This window comes from Tasmannia lanceolata, unplaced genomic scaffold (genome assembly GCF_043159265.1).
Source record: "Tasmannia lanceolata isolate RefF3 unplaced genomic scaffold, GAP_Taslan_0.1 ptg000020l, whole genome shotgun sequence".
Classification (NCBI taxonomy): Eukaryota; Viridiplantae; Streptophyta; class Magnoliopsida; order Canellales; family Winteraceae; genus Tasmannia; species Tasmannia lanceolata.
The window spans coordinates 13,756,974-13,774,820 of NW_027518697.1; the positions used below are offsets into that span (position 1 = coordinate 13,756,974).

A 17,847-nucleotide genomic window follows, 5' to 3' on the forward strand; every position below is an offset into this window, starting at 1 on the left:
CATCCCATATTACAGTCATTTGGGAATGAAATTCTGAAACAGATTGGCTCTTCTGATTCCTTAGTGAACGAAGATCTTGTTCCAACTTATACTTCCAAGCAAAATCAGATTGCACATACCGGCGAGACAAAAAATCCCATACTTCTTTGGCAGTTTCAAATCTACCAAATTGCATGCTGATAGATGGGATAACAGTATTAGCGATCCACGTAAGAATTTTATTATTATTTATTTCCCAATCATCAAATTTTGGATCATCTTTTGCAGGGAGTTTAGTGTCGCTAGTGACATATTTCCAAAGACCTTTCCCTTTTCAAAAAACTTCGCACAAGAAAAGACCAGTGACTGTAATTTGTTCCATCCAACTTAATAGAAATTGGTTGGGCGATTTCAGAAGTCATATCTTAAATACAAGGTGGTGTCGATATCAACGGATTAAAGAAATAAGAAGACACCTACCAATATGACTTGAAGTAGGCGAGAAGAATGGGTGAAGTCGCAACAGAGGTAAAGTCTTTGCTGTGACTGATTTCACGACAGAAGGATGCGGAACCAGAGGGCTTTGAATGGAAAAACAGAGTATGAATTGGGAGATTTGAATCCGGCAAGAACGCTTGGAATCCGGTGTTCTCGCAAGGAGCAGTGATATGATCAATGAGAAATTGGATCGCTCTCTGAGAGGAATCCTTTGTAGATGATCTGATCTGTGGGGTCGCTTGCGGCTGCTGCAAGGAATGGATGGAGAAAGAATAGAACAGATAGATCGATCCTTAAAGCTCTGATACCATGTGAGAAACCGAACAAGGTAATGAAGGAAAAGCTTTATTCATTGTATATAATCTTGTGTACTTGGCATATACATTTATATATATATTGCAGAGATCTCTAATCCCTTGATCAGGGGATTTCATACAAGGAGAATGGAAACCCATACATGTAATCTTCTATATAAGGTATGTGTGAAGAGGCAATAACTTATACAAGGCATATGTGGAATGGCAATAAGCTATACAAGGTATGTGTGAGCTGCACTTGCTGTTAACACTCCATAGCTTCCATCTACAAGGATAAAAACTGATAGTATCAAGGTGGACTTGCTCAAAGCTTTTGACAAATGTTAATTGGGAAGCCCTCATTCATTTCATGAAAAGAGTAAAGACCAGGTTTTGATGAAGTATGGTGTGGATGGATTCGAAATTGCATCGGTAAACCATGTTAGAGATTTTGGATATTCAAAATCTTTAGTTTTAGTGAAAACTAGTTGCAGTCCCGTGCGATGCACAGGGCGTATCCGTTGATATAGAGAGAAAGAAAAGTGTTGTTTAGGTTTTGACTCTTGCTTAGGAATATGAAATGTGTTTGAGACGGGAACGGAACAATATAAATATCAATAATTTATTGATTAAGGCATTAGGAAACGTGCCATGTAATTTGGAAAGAGTAACTTTTGGAATTCCTTACGATATTATCCTAGAAAAAGACATTTTTTAAATAAGCGAATGCAAACGATCAAAAGCCGATTGAGTGTGATTCAAGCCGTGGAATGATGATTTGTCACGATCTAGTGGCTATAGGGAGGGGACAGAGGTTTTACACAACCAACAATCACTCCAATATCGACCTGGACCATTGAATTGTGGATGGGCGCAATCTATCGATCAGATTTCAAGTCGATCTGGAAAGCTGCCCTGTAGAAGTGCTTTTCACACTAAAAAGACACAAGAGGCTCTATAAATAAAGCTGCTATTTCAATAGACATATGAAAAATACACCCTTTCTGGTTTAATCTGAGAATTTCATAACTCTTCTACCTTCTTTCAAAGACCCCCATTCACGTTTTTACTTCTAGTTTCATTATTTTTTGGGTTCTCATTCAATTACTTCTCCTTCTGAAATGGTCTCAGACAGGGTGACCCGTCTAAAACCAAATCTCCATTGGGTCCGTTAAACTACTCTTTTCATCCCAAGATCGGTTTGGACATATTATTATATGGAGGGTCATGGACCCATATGTGAAAATTGACTGCTAAAGGTGGACTTCACTTCCAAGAGTGCGTGGGTTGTCAAGAATAGTCAATACCCATGAGCAAAAACAAGGTAGACCAAAAGGGCATATTCTTAAACATGTTTTCGTATTGTGGTTGGCCTTACAAGTAGGATCCAAAGATTCATATTAGAGAGAATTTATATGATGGGATCTTGTAAGTGGACGGTCCAGATCAACAGAGTGGGACCCATTATGTAATAGTTAAGTGCAACCTTCCTTTTCCTTTCCCACAGTTGTTGATAATCTTGTTCAATAAGAAAACTTTTTGGCTACTGATATTCGCAACCCATGTTCTTATAATTGTACTAACTCACATTATCTTTTAGGGAAAAATACACTTAGACCCCCTGTGGTTTTTGACACAGTCAACTTAACCCCTAATGTTTAAAAAGTTACAAGTAGACCCCATGTGGTTTCAATTTGTGTAAGGTAGACCCCCTCAGTAAACACGTAAAAATTCAGAACGGGACTGCAATAGATAAAGCCAAGTATAACGTGAGTAATCATCAATAAAAATAACATAGTACTGACTACCCCCCATAGAGGAGACATTAGTAGGCCCCCAAACATCAGAGTGTACTAAGTCAAATGGAAATAAGGAAACAGAGGTACTTTTAGAAAATGGTAATGCTGGTTGTTTAGCCAGTTTGCAATTACCGCAACATAATTCTTTTTCTACTTGTACTGGTCCTAACAACTTTTTATTGATCATGTAACGGAGACGCGGTGCGGAAACATGACCCAGTCGAGAGTGCCATGACATGAAAGAAGAGGACCCTAGAGTGGAGGCAGCTGTAAGCGAGGGACGGAGAGTAAGAGAAAGATGAATTGCATCCAGGCGAAATAATCGACCAGCTTTACTGCCTGTCCCAACTTGCTTCCCCGTCAAGTGATCCTGTACAATACAACTAGAAGAGAAAAATATGACATCAAAACCATGATCACATAGCTGGCCTACTGAAATTAAATTCATTGAGAGTTGAGGAACAAGAAGAACATCAGGCAAAGAAAGCATGGAAGATGAATTAATCGTCCCAATATGACTAGCAGTAATAGTGGATCCAATTGCAGTATAAATGACAGGAGAAGTAATCGGTCGAGGATTTTGGAAAGAGTGCATATCATAGGACATGTGATGAGAAGCACCAGAGTCAAAAAACCAATTATCTGAATAAATACCTGAAGGTACCGAGAGAGCAGAGACAGTAGGAGTGATATTACCAATATGTGAGATAGCTTGTTGAATAATTTCCTGAACAACCACTTTTTTTTTTTTTTTTTTTACGATCCAAACCGTTCATCTGTATGGGCACAACGTAAATAGGTTGTGCCGCAAAAATCATTTCCATATGATGATCCTAACCCTCCGATCTGTAGAAGATTCCATAAATGATTTTAGAAATCTCCATTTTCAGATCAGTTCAGATCGGAGGGTTAGGATCATCCTATTCCATAAATGATTTTGGAAATCTCAATTTTCAGATAGATATGAACAAACAAAATTACCAATGATTGAGATGCTATCGGCCTTTTTAAAAAGCTAATGATAATGATGAAACAACAAATAATGATACGGAGAGTACTCTATTTGATGCTTTAGGGTGACAATATTGTTCTTTAAATGTTGGCTACTTATAGCGAACATAGCAACATGCAAGATGTTCCAACTCTCGAAGAAGAATGTTGTAAAGGAACAGTAATTACTCTTCGTTTCAAAGCAGCTTTGTTCGGTTTATAGGGATTCAATCCAACTGTGCATGGGCACACCAAGGGATTCCATAGTGTTACACGTATATGGTCCAAATTTTGTTTCTGCCTCTTATCTATTGTCCATTTGGGTTTTTTTTAGACCAGAGATATTCTTCTTGTGGTGTGTGGTGTGTTCATATTTATTTTTTCGTCTCTGTATATTGTCCGTTTGGGTCTTTTTTTTTTGTAGACTACAGATATTCTTCTTGTGGTGTGGATTCTATCTCTCCGATGCATTATATCTATGAAGAATTTTGATTTTCAATGATCATTAAAAAATTCTTCTTATAGAAGGGAAGAAAACATAGAGTGAGAAGTCATTGAGTTGTAGTTCTTTGGTTTGAATTTTAGTCTTATTGGAAAGTTTGGGTTTTCATGATCATTGGAAAAAAATAAGTCATTTGCTTATAGAGAAAGAAAGAAAAACTTTATAAATCTTTCAATTCGTTGAGTTGAAGCTCTTAGGTTTGGATTTTAGTCATATTGAAGGGTTGGTTGTTGGGTGATCGAATAACTGACTAAATATGGGTAGTAGAAACTTCATCTTTTTATCGATAATGAAGAAGGACAGAAGGTTAAAAACTTCATCTTTCTGTAATTTGTTTGCTAAGATCAACACAAAACATGTTAGGTTTCTTATTTGATTTACCTTGAACACATGCAAATTGGATATGTTTGCTTATTTTCATTGATCTAAAGTCCCATTATTGTTAGTCATGTTGAAAAGTTTGGGTTATGATCTGACAGTATAGAGTTTTGGTTTCCAATAATCTTTTTCCTTCATTGGGTAAATCTATCTATGGAATGTTTTGGTTTTCCATGATCATTAAAAAATTATCATCTTATAATAGAAAGGAATAAAACTTTTCCTTCATTGGGTAAATCTATCTACGGAATGTTTTGGTTTTCAATGATCATTAAAAAATCATCATCTTATAATAGAAAGGAATAAACTTAGAGAGCATTTGTTGAGTTGAAGCTCTTTTGGTTTGGATTTTAGTCCGGTTGAAAAGTTTGGGTTTATGATGTGGCAGTATGGTGTTTAAGTTTGCAATGATCAGTAGAAAAAAAAAATCATTTCTCTAATAGAGAAAGAAAGAAAAACTTTATAATCTTCACTTCGTTGAGTTGAAGCTTTAGGTTTGGATTTTAGTCCTATTGAAGCTTTGGCTGTTGGGTGATTGATTAACTGACTAAACATGGGTAGTAGAAATTCCATATTTCTATAGAAAATGTTCATTAACCCAGGTCAAAAATCACCAAGGGAAAAAAAGAAGATATACCATGAAGCTAATATTGTAACGACTAAGTTGGAGCAGTCCCCTCTTTCCATTACTGATCATCAAGACCCATCGTGCTGTGATTCCCCCTTGGTAGATTGGCTCACATATTAGGGGTGGAACTCAGGACAATTTTCGGGAATTCGGGTTGAGATTTTACCTTAATATCGGGTCACGTTCGGATTGATTCCTATTCATTTTTTAGCATAAGCTCAACCCAACCTGACCCGACCCAAGTTGAACCCCTACCACATATTGAACCATATTTATAAATTTTATTTACAAGCACAAACTTCTTATGACACAAACAAATGTTCGCTGCCATTTAAAATCCTTGCAAAATATTATCTATAATATGACTGGATTTTTATTCTTTCATAGGCTTATTTGCAGGACATAACATCTGTAATATATGACTCCTTTAATCGAAATTGAAATGATTCAATAGGTCGTGTTTTCAATGGATTTTCTATTCAATATATATGTCCTAGGCTATGTGTTTGACATTGAGACATAGTAATAGATTTTTCTTAATTGTTCTCTTTTTAGGTTGTTGTCTGACTTATTGTCTCTGTAAAATGTTAAATTCAGGCGTTTGTTTGCTATGAAGATTTAGGTTGGAAAAGGTAGAGTTTGCAAACAGTGTTCCTCTGGACAAGAAAGTAATCCCATGGAAGCTTACCCTGCATCAAATAGGACTCGATGCTGTTCGTACTCACAAGGATTTAGTGTTTAAGGAGAAGGAAGAATATTTATCATTGGCTTGGGATATTTTTGTTGAAGATGTTGGTTACAGCCAAGGAATGAGTGATCCTTGCTCCCCGATTGTCCTTTGCAAATGCATTTTGCATCAATCACTCAAGTCATTGATCCAAAACTTCATCAGCACTTTGAGATGCTTGGTGGAGGAGACTATCTATTTGCATGCTGTATCCAAGAAGTGAGATGGATGTTCAAGGCTTGAATAAAATTTAGGTGCAGAGAGGCTCACTTTAACCTTGAGTTGGTTTTTGGATATCCTTTTTGGGCCTTCACATCCTGGTGACTATGCTGGTTCACTATGCTGCAGAACTCCAAACATATTTTATTCGTACTTCACAGTGGTTTTTTATGACATATTAATTTCTCAATGTTTTTGTTTAAAACTATGTTTAGGGTCCAATTTTGTTACCTGGAACTACTGTTCCTAATTACGGGAGTTGATGGTGAATTGTCTATGGTTGGTTGAATGGACCCTGATGCTCCATAATTTCTTTCTTAAACGTTTGTGGCTAAGTGAAAATGAACATGAGATGAATGTAAGAACTTTTTATTATGCAAATATTGACAAAAAGGTATATTTAGATTTATATTTATGATCTCAATTTACATGAGATTAGCACAAGAGCTTTTTATAATGCAAATATTGACAAAAACATAAATTTAGATCTATATGTTATGCTTTCAATTGGTCTCGGAATTGGATGCCAAACATGTTTCTAATCTATTTGTAAATTTGGCGGTAGGTTTCTTGAGCAAATGGATATTACTCTTCTTTGAAAGAGTATGTGGAGAGGTTGGTGGCTGCTGTTTTAACAAACTTCAAATTTATTTTTCATGAATCTCTCATGTTGCCATCAGAGAGGAAAGACTTTCCCTACTGATGAAGCGTAACTTATATGGTGTGGGTTTATTTCTTGAGACTGATTGGAGACTATCAATTTGTCGAGTTTGTAAATGCAAGTATTTCTTGGTTTTGGATTTTTCGTACAAAAGTTTTACTACCTACTTATATTATTTTGTCATTGAAATTGCTACTAGCACAATGGGAAGATTATCCTCTCTTATTCGGGACCCGCAGGTTTTTCTGACGCAAATGAAGCAGAAGTCGCGGCTCTGCTTTTTGGGCTTAGATCGTTCGCGGCTAATAACCTCGGGCTATTACTTTTTGGGCTTAGATGGTTCGCAACTAATAACCTCGGGCCCCTAATAGCCGAGGGGGATTCGGCAAACACTATTGCTTGGGCATGTAATAGGAGCTGTGGTTTACGGGTGATTGCGCGCATCCGGAGGGAATTAGTCCCACTCTACAAAGTGGGGTGGGGACACCCTACTTCATCAAAAAAAAAAAAAAAAACCTATTGCATGTTAGTCCTCTATTGTAGTGATGATCAGTCATGTGTTTGTATGCTCTGTTTATTAGTGTTCTCTTGCCTTTCAAGTTGATAGATTGTTGAATGACATAGTGAAGTAAAAGTCTCATCAGAAGATAAGAAAACATTTGGAGTAGATGCAGTCGTTGCCATCTCCCTTGGAGTTCTGAAAGAAAGCCAAGTGATCCATAAAGTTTACTTCCTGAATGGAAGGAAGCAGTTGAAAAACTTGTTTCAACTTGCAATTGGAATTCATGACAAGACTGCATTGTATTTGGAGTTTCTGACAACTTTTTCTAACCCAAATGTGGAGTTTTTGTTTTTTAGGTACTTGCAGCAACATCTTTTGAATCTATTCATCTCCCGAGTCTTCACAAGGTGATTGCCTAGCCCGGCCAATGACATTGGGAAGGTGTCTGATGAAGATTGTCTAAAATAAACATGTATTTTGCAGTTTTATATAATAAAATACTTAAAGTCCCACGTGCAAGTGTTGCACGTTGACTTTTACTAGTACGGAGAAAATGTTGTGAAGGACTTCATCTTGTCAGGCTACGAGCTAGAGAGGAAACTCAACCCGGTGTCATGGAAAGATGTTTGTAGACTATAAAAAGGCTTACTTGGAATCAAAGATTAGTTGACTTAAACACGGTGGCCTTAACAAAACACATGACATGTTATCAATGGGGTTTAGAGGCATCCTAAAGACATATGACCACATTTGGTACATCATAGGGGACAACAAAAACATTGATTTTTGGACTGGTCTATGGCATCCAAATGGGCCCGTCTAAAACCAAATCTCCATTGGGTCCGTTAAACTACTCCCTTCATCCCATATGGAGGGTCATGGACCCATATGTGAAAATTGACTGCTAAAGGTGGACTTCACTTCCAAGAGTGTGTGGGTTGTCAAGAATAGTCAATACCCATAGCAAAAACAAGGTAGACCAAAAGGGCATATTCTTAAACATGTTTTCGTACTGTGGTTGGCCTTACAAGTAGGATCCAAAGATTCATATTAGAGAGAATTTATATGATGGGTGGCCGTGAAAACACGTGAAGTCTAAAAAAAGTAGGTACGGTCTGTATGGGCACAACGTAAATAGGTTGTGCCCCAAAAATCATTTCCATAGGATGATCCTAACTCTCCGATCTGTAGAAGATTCCATAAATGATTTTTGGAAATCTCCATTTTCAGATCAGTTCAGATCGGAGGGTTGGGATCATCCTATTCCATAAATGATTTTGGAAATCTCAATTTTCAGATCAGTTCAGATCGGAGGGTTAGGATCATCCAGTGGAAATGATTTTTGGGACACAACCTATTTACGTTGTGCCCATACAGATGAACAGTTTGGATCATCAAGAAAAGTGGGCCGTACCTACTTTTTTAGACTTCACGGCCACCCATCATATAAATTCTCCGTATTAGAAGCATTTAAAAGGATAGTGACATTGTCAAAGGTGGATCCCATCCGAATTGGGTCCCTAAAGACAGCCCTATAAATAAATCTCCCCTAACGACGACACATTCGGGATTCCAAACAGCTGTAGGGCCGAAACAGTCCTACAAGGCTCTTTATCCGGTTAAAGAAACCTAAACTCTCAGAAAACAGCTGGTCGCGTAATCCGCGCTTTGGAGAATGAACGGACGAGATTAGATATCGTGAATACGTAGTTCATTTCATTTAATGGGATTTTCATTTTGACACCAGAGAGAGAGAGAGAGAGAGAGAGAGAGAGAGCGAGCGAGCTCGAAATCTAGGGTTTCAAAACGGTATTGAACTCTCGTTTGAATATTTTCCCTTATTTATCTGTTTTATTCGAGATTTCTTGCATTGTCGTAGATCGATCCATGGAAGAACTTGCAGATCGGCTAATGTGATCGATCTGTGGTTTTTCTTTTTGTTTTTTTAGGTTTTAGAATGAAGAAGATTATTAGGGTTTATTCTTTTCTCTTTTGCTTGAAATGTCGATTAGTTAAGATCGATCTATGGAATGATGTGTGAATTGATAGTTATCATCGATCTGTTCATTTTTTCTTTTTCTGGTTATCTGAGATTTGAGGGCGAGGGTTTGGAGGAACATTTTAGGGTTTGTTGAGACGTTCTTTTTGCTTCAGTTTTTTTCTTTTTAGGGTATTTAGATGGATCTTGTTCAGCATTTGCAGTTGTGATTCATTTTAGGAAAATGCTTATTATTATTATTATTATTATTATTATTGTTATTGTTATTATTAAGTTATGGATCTGCTCCTATTGATTCGTTGAGATTCAAGGGTGATAAGGTGGGTTTGAGATGCAGTTTTTTTTTTTTTCGCATTTTAGTTTTTTCTTGCTCCATGCATTTTGATTATTATCATTTTGCAAGAAATGTTTTGGATCAAATACTGATTTCCGTGGAAGTGTAGATTTTTCAATCCTTATCTATGCTTTAGGTTTCTCTAGCCCCCTTTCATTGCATTTTGCAATCATTTTTATAGTTTTCTCATCGAATTGTTCTGGCATCAAATGTTTGCGAGGTCGATAGTAGTGGAATTAGTATTCCAATAATTTTCATTGGATTTTGTGGAACTTTATTTTTTTTTATCGAGTAATGTGTTTTTTTACTCTATTCATGATTTTGTGTCCTCCCATGAATTCTTGGGTTTGAAAGTTTTGATTTTGAATCTCATCTGCATGGTTTTTATGGAGTTTGCACATTGGATTTGCGGTCTGGATTATGGTTTAGAATTAATTGACGTGACAATTGGGTTTAAGATCTGATTAGTCAAAGTGTATGTGTTGGCATTCAAATTTGTTTTGTGGGAGTAGATGTTTATGCTTGTCTGTCTTAAGGAGATCCTCTCTTTGAACCTTTAATAGTTTTTGACATCTTTACGTTTTATCCATTACACGGTTTTCTGTTCTTTGTAACATTTTCATTATCCTATGACCTGAGTTGTTGCAACATTGGTCTGGATCATATATGTGTAGATTGGCTTGGGTAAAATGAAACTGAATCTACTGATATTGAAAACCAATTGTAGGAATTTGCTATTTCAGTGCTTGATGTTGAAAAACAAGATATTTGGGATGGGACAGTGATGCTAGGTCATATGTGATAAATTGGCAGAGGGAAAGGAAGGGATGGCAAACAACTATTTTTTTTGTGACAAGTGATCAACCAATTTCATAATAAATGATTTTTCACATTTTAATGATTTTGTGGCTAATCAAATTTGTGAGTGTAAGACCAGAAGGTATCTTTCTTAGTTTTCCTTTCATTTTCTGATTGTTGTCTTCTGAAGTTGATATTTTTATTGTAGGTGCTAGAAGATGGCAGACACCGAGGATATTCAGCCTCTTGTTTGTGATAATGGAACGGGAATGGTCAAGGTAATATTAGAACATTTTGTTACCAAGAAACAAAATTTCCTCTTGAGCCGTACTTCACCTGAGAGATGCAATATTAACCATAATGCCTAAAGCTATTTTACTTCTCTGAAAATCTATATTTTTGGATATTTTGTTAAGTTGTGACCTGTTCTGGCCCAATGATTTCACTCTAATGTAACTTCTAGGTTATAATTGGCTAAATCATCTGATTATAATCTTAAATTTGGTTCTTCTGTTTCCAGGCTGGATTTGCTGGAGATGATGCTCCTAGGGCTGTGTTTCCTAGTATTGTGGGCCGTCCACGTCACACAGGCGTGATGGTTGGCATGGGCCAAAAAGATGCATATGTTGGTGATGAAGCTCAGTCTAAGCGTGGTATTTTAACTCTGAAATACCCAATTGAGCATGGCATTGTGAGCAATTGGGATGACATGGAGAAGATCTGGCATCACACCTTCTACAATGAGCTGCGAGTGGCCCCAGAAGAACACCCAGTTCTCCTCACTGAGGCACCTCTCAACCCCAAGGCCAATCGTGAAAAGATGACCCAAATAATGTTTGAGACCTTCAATGCTCCTGCTATGTATGTTGCTATCCAGGCCGTTCTCTCCCTCTATGCCAGTGGCCGTACAACCGGTAAGCAAGTCCAATATTTTTTCTTGTATTGATCTCTCTATTCTAATGCTACGACAGTTATTCAGCACTGTGAAAGTTGGATCCTTTTCCATTCATATATAAAACAACTGTTGTGACAAAAATCCTTTTCGACCATTTTCTAGCTGCTTAAACCTTTGGAAAGTATTGGTAAATCATGTCATTTGAAAATTATGTTGCACTCAATTAATTTTTCTCTATATTGTAATTCATTTATGTAAAGAAAAAGATTTGTTGACTATTTTTTTATACTGCATAACAATAATTGTTCTTGCAAAGCTCAGTGATGAGAAAAGCAGACGGGCGGTCAGAACCTGATGCCATGTTGAACGTCTGCAAATTTCCGCGTGGAATATCTTAGAGTTCAAATTTGTTGGAATCTTTCAAAAAAAAAAATGTTCTTGCAAAGAGGGAAATTGCTCTGGTTTATGTGTTCGGACATGATTTATTAATCATTCTTCATTTTCTTTTTATTATTTGTTTATACTATTTGCATAGTTATATAATATATAGTACATTCTCTAATTTATATGTAACTTACTGTTGTTAATGTACAACTTTCTACCTTCAGAATATTAACAAACGGACATGTCAATAGGTTAGTTTTCCATAGGTCTCTGTGGCTGAATTGTTTGATTATTTAGACAAATTATGTACACCTGTTCAAGTTACCCACACTATGGATATCTTGATGTCTTGGGTCTGTGACAATATAATCTGTCGGTCATATTATCAACTCTACTTTGTATAGTGGCTGAAGTCTAGAATTGGCTACTTATTAGTAACATTTTAGAGATTACTAGCAGAGGGGCCACCAAGACTTCTGTCTCTAGATTTTGACAAATGCCAAGGGGCCGTTTGGACACGTGGATTTTAGAATCTTGGATTTCCTCAAAATCCTGGATAGGAGATCAGAGGAGGAGACTGTCCGTTGTTTTCTAATTTTTTGACCTTCTTTACGTGAGCGAGAGAGAAGGAGATCGTCCAATGTTTCCGGCTTTTAGAAATCTCAAGATGGGGGAGAAATTTCTAAAACCTGGATTTCTTACTTAAAATCTAGGATAATGGATTGTAAAATCCAGAATTTTACACCGCTTTCAGACTAAAACCTGGATTCTAAATACCACGTATCCAAACGGCCCCTAAGTGTACTCTTGCCATGTATTTCTGGTTGCTAAGTGTATTCTTTCCATGCATTTCTGGTTGTTGAACTTTTTCATGGATATAGAGCTGTTGCAATGCCAGATAATGTTCATTTTGCAGGCTCTTTCCCATTTGTAATTTGCTCATTTCTTTAATAAAGTTGTATGCATATTTGTGCCTTTGTAGGTATTGTGCTGGACTCTGGGGACGGTGTCAGTCACACGGTCCCCATTTATGAAGGGTATGCCCTCCCACATGCAATTCTGCGTCTCGACCTCGCAGGTCGTGATCTGACCGATGCTCTTATGAAAATCTTAACTGAGCGTGGCTACTCTTTCACCACCACCGCCGAACGCGAAATTGTAAGAGACATGAAAGAGAAGCTGGCCTATATTGCCCTTGATTACGAGCAGGAGCTGGAGACATCCAAGACCTCTTCTTCAGTGGAGAAGAGCTATGAGCTGCCCGATGGGCAGGTGATCACCATCGGGGCTGAGCGTTTCCGATGCCCGGAGGTTCTATTCCAACCATCAATGATTGGGATGGAGGCTGCAGGCATTCATGAGACTACATACAATTCCATCATGAAGTGTGATGTGGATATTAGGAAGGATTTATATGGGAACATTGTTCTCAGTGGTGGGTCCACGATGTTCCCTGGTATTGCCGATAGAATGAGCAAGGAGATCACGGCTTTGGCGCCAAGCAGCATGAAGATCAAGGTTGTGGCTCCCCCTGAGAGGAAGTACAGTGTTTGGATTGGAGGGTCCATCTTGGCATCCCTCAGCACTTTCCAGCAGGTGCTGCCTTTGTTACCTCATCTGCTAACCACTTACATATTACACCATCCTATTTGCAAATACATACAGTTTCCTTTCCTGACTAATAGATTCACCATTTACAAAATGATAGCATTGTACATGGTAAACAAAACATTAGAAACATTACCTCAATATTCCTTGCCTAGCTATTTAAAGTACATCTGTAAAGAATACTTATTTTTTTGCCCATATGGATTCTTCTGAATGAACACGAAGTATCCATGTCAGATTCCAATACGTCAGGATTCTACACTTTTAGATCTCTTCTACTACAACTCTATAATTACAGCGAGTTGAATCCATCCTAGTAGTAAGTTTTTACTTTTTATATAGAACTAAAACTTTATATTTACTTAAACCCATTTAAATCTTTATAACCATATTATTATAAAAATTTGAGAATTAATCTCGTACCCATACAGATTCCAACACTCGTACCCTTACCGATGTGACTTTAGTGTTCACACCGAGGAGGGGTAGGATAGTTATTTTTTTATCGATTCTCAGTTTACTTCAGCTTTATTTCTTTTTTTTTTTCTCGTTAATTACTTTGAAAACAATTTCATGGCCTTAATCTGATGAGAGATTTTGTGTTTCTTGCAGATGTGGATATCAAAGGCAGAGTATGACGAGTCCGGTCCGTCAATTGTTCACAGGAAATGCTTCTAAATCATGCGAGGGTGAGAAGTACTCCAGTCTACATCTGGAAATGCTGCTTTGTGCTTTCTTTTAATCTTTTTTTTCCCCATTTTTGTCGGACAATGACTACGAATTGCTAAAAACCGGGACTCATTTTTTCAATTATTATTCTTCAAAAGTCATGGAACTGTGTATTCTGAGGGGCAGCTTATTAACACTGCTTTTGGTTTGGATTTTCTGTCTTGAGTGGAAGTCAATAAGAATATCTGTTGCATATTTGAATTACTCTTATTGTGTTCTTCATTGGAGCATCACATAGATTCTCCTCATCCAACTGGTGATGAAATCTGAAAGGATCCTTTTAGAATGCAGCAGTAATCAGTTACAATTGTTGCAAGATAGCAGCTACACATGACCCTTGGAGCCGAATGCCGATCATCTTACAAGTGGCAATGGGTCCTTGCTGCGAGAGACCATTTTCTTCAAGGAAAATGATGAGTATGGAGTTCAAGGAGTTTTTATTTTGATTCTCATTCAACCCTTTGGCTTTCAAAAATCATTGGACACAGATTGTCTCCGCACATATCACATCCCCCTTCCCCACTAATCCAGCCTTAAACATCATGACAATGTTACTACTGGCATGAACTTTTTAATTTTTTTTGAATGATGTTGTGCTCCTCTCCAAGGCAAAGCGGTGATTAATAGACGATTGTATGGGCACACTTGCAGAGGAGAAAGCACCTTGACATAGTGTAGTGGAGAAAAACCGAAATATTTGCCTTGGGATCCATCTGTGACTATCCTATACAAATTAATGACCTGCCCAAATTAACATGCTACCCACACCCACCCACGCACGCACCCATACATACACATACAGGCACTATCGTCTCCTCTCACCCCTCATATAATTTCAACACTATCAATTATTTATACCCATGATTTATGGACTGACACGAGTGTTAGCATGTCGACACGGACACGGAGTGTCGGACACGGCAAACTCCCAAAATTTAGAAATGGGGACACGGCCAAAATGGAAAGTACATATGATCATGATTTGTGGACACAGATTTGTGTGCTGAGTTTAGACACGAATACGAAGTATCCGATATGGCAACCCCTAAAAATCTAGAAATTTTGTCTCCATTCGTACACATATATACATACAAAGTTACCGACACTTCTAGTAGTACATTTAAAAGTGTGTAAATGAGTGTTGACACGTGTGGACACGGGTGTCGTGTCACGACACGTGTGTCGGCAATAAATTCAAAGGGTTGGCCAATTCATAGATTTATACTAGTAAGGGAATTAATATCCACATAGCCTTGTTTTGATAGTGGGACTACTCTATTTTACACTTTTCTGATGGAATGTTGATAACCTTTTGGGAACTCTAACTGCCAATTAGAAAAGTTTATATGGAAGAAAGGAGTGCCATTGATAAAACAGAGTGTGTGGACATCATTTATCTAATAGTAATTACAAATTCTATACATAATTCATCTAAGTGTAAGAATTTTCATGCAAAGATCTACCGCAGCCTTTGTGTAATAAATGGAATAAAATGTGCACTGTTACACATGCAAAGATCTAGAAGTGGAAGAAATACCAGTTCCTCATCCCACCATGCTTCCCAGCTTTCCTCTCCCTTAACTCCAATTCCGCCCCTGTAGAGGAGCCAATTTGTCCACTCCCTGAAGTCCTCTACTGATCTGAAATGTCCACAACATTTAAGCTAGAACTCTTTTGTTTTTTTGTTTTTTTGGAAAAGTGACATATTTCATTAATATTCAGATAGCAATCGGGACCGGGAGCCCAGCCTGCAATACAAAATATTAAGACAAACTAGGACGGACATACCCGAGGCCAATTCAAAGGTAACCAAAAACCAACATTTACAATAGAATGCAAGAGGAACCGGTGGGTACTCACTTCTGCCACTCAAATTCAGATGGATTGAACACATATGGAGCAAACAGCCAAGACAGTGCCATAAACCAACTACTAACAGTAATGAGAATGTACGATAATGCGCCACCTTCATTATATCCATATGCAAGGAAAACCACCAACAAAAGAACAACTTCCATTCTACACATTTTAATGCTTAAGCAATTAAAAATAGATATAAATTTTGATCCATGCACTAACTAGACTATAAGGAGAGTATTAGAAATTGTAAAATGTTTTTGAGGTATTCTAAACTGAAGGGCGCCCTTGTGGAAATAGGGTGAAAGGGTGCCCCCATTGGCTGAAAGGATCAAAAGCTCAAAGTCAAAGTGCATTAAATGCATAACCGCCCCTCCTTCCAGCCAACGGGGGCACCCTTTCACCCCATTTTTGCAAGGGCGCCCTTCAGTTTAGGATACCTCAAGGTTTTTATGCAAAAATTATGAAAAAAGAAAATCTTTTCCAATCAGGGTCTATTGGGGTTGCAATTTTCCAAGGAAATAAGAAAAATTTCAATTTTGAAAAAAAAATTCCATGGATTGAGCTTGTCTTGTAGAAATTTATATGGTTTGAGCTTGTCTTGTCGCGGAAATTCATTAAGATCAATGGAAAATATAAGTTTTCCAAACTCATCCTACAATTTTGGGAGATATCTGGGAAATAAAGTTTTACAAAAGACTTTGGTAGTTAATCGGTGAAGATGTCATGAGGAGTGTTCAAAATTTATTTACAAAAAATAAGACTATCTGAGGTGAATGCCGCATTCATAGCACTCATTCCATATAACAGCAAGGCCTCCACTCCTGGGATGTACATGCTAATCTCTCTACATAATTTATTTTTGTATAAAATCATTGCAAAGATTTTAGCAAATAAGCTGGAAAAAGTAATGGACAAGATCATAAGCCTGGCACAATCACCTCTCAATCAAGGTTGGCTTATTCGGGAAAATATCCTTCTTACTCATCTTCTCCATAGCTTCCATCTGCAAGGATAAAAACTCACATTGTGTATCAAGGTGGACTTGCTCAAAGCTTTTGAGAAATGTTAATTGGGAAAGCCCACATTCATTTCATGTAAAAGCAAGGTTTCGATGAAGTATGGTGTGTATGGGTTCGAAATTGCATTGGTAAACCTTGTTAGAGATTTTGGATATTCAAAATTTTTAGTTTTAGTGAAAATATAGCATTTTGAATTCTAAAAGTTTTTTGGAAAAAGAAAAACTTTTCTATTGAAAAAGTTGCTTTTTGCAAAGAGGTGCATAAAGTATGTTGGAAAAATAGTCTCATAACAGATGTGACAAAAAAAGAGGAGGAATTCTAGACTGAAGGGAGCCCTTGCTTAAAATTTTCAAGATTCGATCTGAGCCATCGGATCAAGATCGTGTTGATCTGATGTGATCTCAACCACGTGTGATCTCCACCGTAAGATCGCTCGGATGGGTTCCAACGGCTAGAGTTGGATCGGTCTCGATCTGGTAAGTTGAATTGTGCCTAACGGCTACTGTTCGATCGGGTGTATTAACGTTCCAACGATCAGAAGCTGATCGAGTGCGATCCGAGCCGCCGAATGATGATTGGTCGATATCTAGCAACTGTAGGGAAGGGACGAGGGTTTTACACAACCAACAGTCAGTCTAGTATCGACCTGAATTGTTGAATTCTGGATGGGCACAATCTAACGGTCAGATTTCAAATCGATCTAGAAAGCTGACCTGTAGATGTGCTTTTCATACTGAAAAGACACTAGAGGCTCTATAAATAAAGCATATTTATGCTTCAATAGAAATATGAAAAATACACCCTTTCTAGTGTAGTATGAGAATTTCATAATTCTTCTACCTTCTTTCAAAGATCCCCATTCACGTTTTTAGTTTGAGTTTCATTATTTTTTGGGTTCTCGTTACTGTTGTTTTGCAAAAACAGTAACTGGAATGTTCTCTAAGGCCTGAAACTCTTAAAGGGCGTTTCGGGTCTGATTCCGCTTGTGTGAGGTGTCGTCAAACATTAGTAGGAGATTCCTACTAGGCTTCATTGTATCTTG

The 17,847-nt window shown here is 37.5% G+C and overlaps 1 protein-coding gene across 1 annotated transcript; it reads left to right on the top strand.

Moving 5' to 3' along the window:
- The first annotated feature begins 8,853 nt into the window (after nt 1-8,853).
- LOC143854517 (actin-like) lies at nt 8,854-14,130 on the top strand. The gene is made up of 5 exons (XM_077364527.1): nt 8,854-8,988; nt 10,519-10,588; nt 10,831-11,224; nt 12,572-13,185; nt 13,810-14,130. The coding sequence occupies exons 2-5, from the start codon at nt 10,529-10,531 to the stop codon at nt 13,873-13,875; spliced, it is 1,134 nt and encodes a 377-aa protein (XP_077220642.1). The 5' UTR covers nt 8,854-8,988; nt 10,519-10,528; the 3' UTR covers nt 13,876-14,130.
- Nucleotides 14,131-17,847: the final 3,717 nt, after the last annotated feature.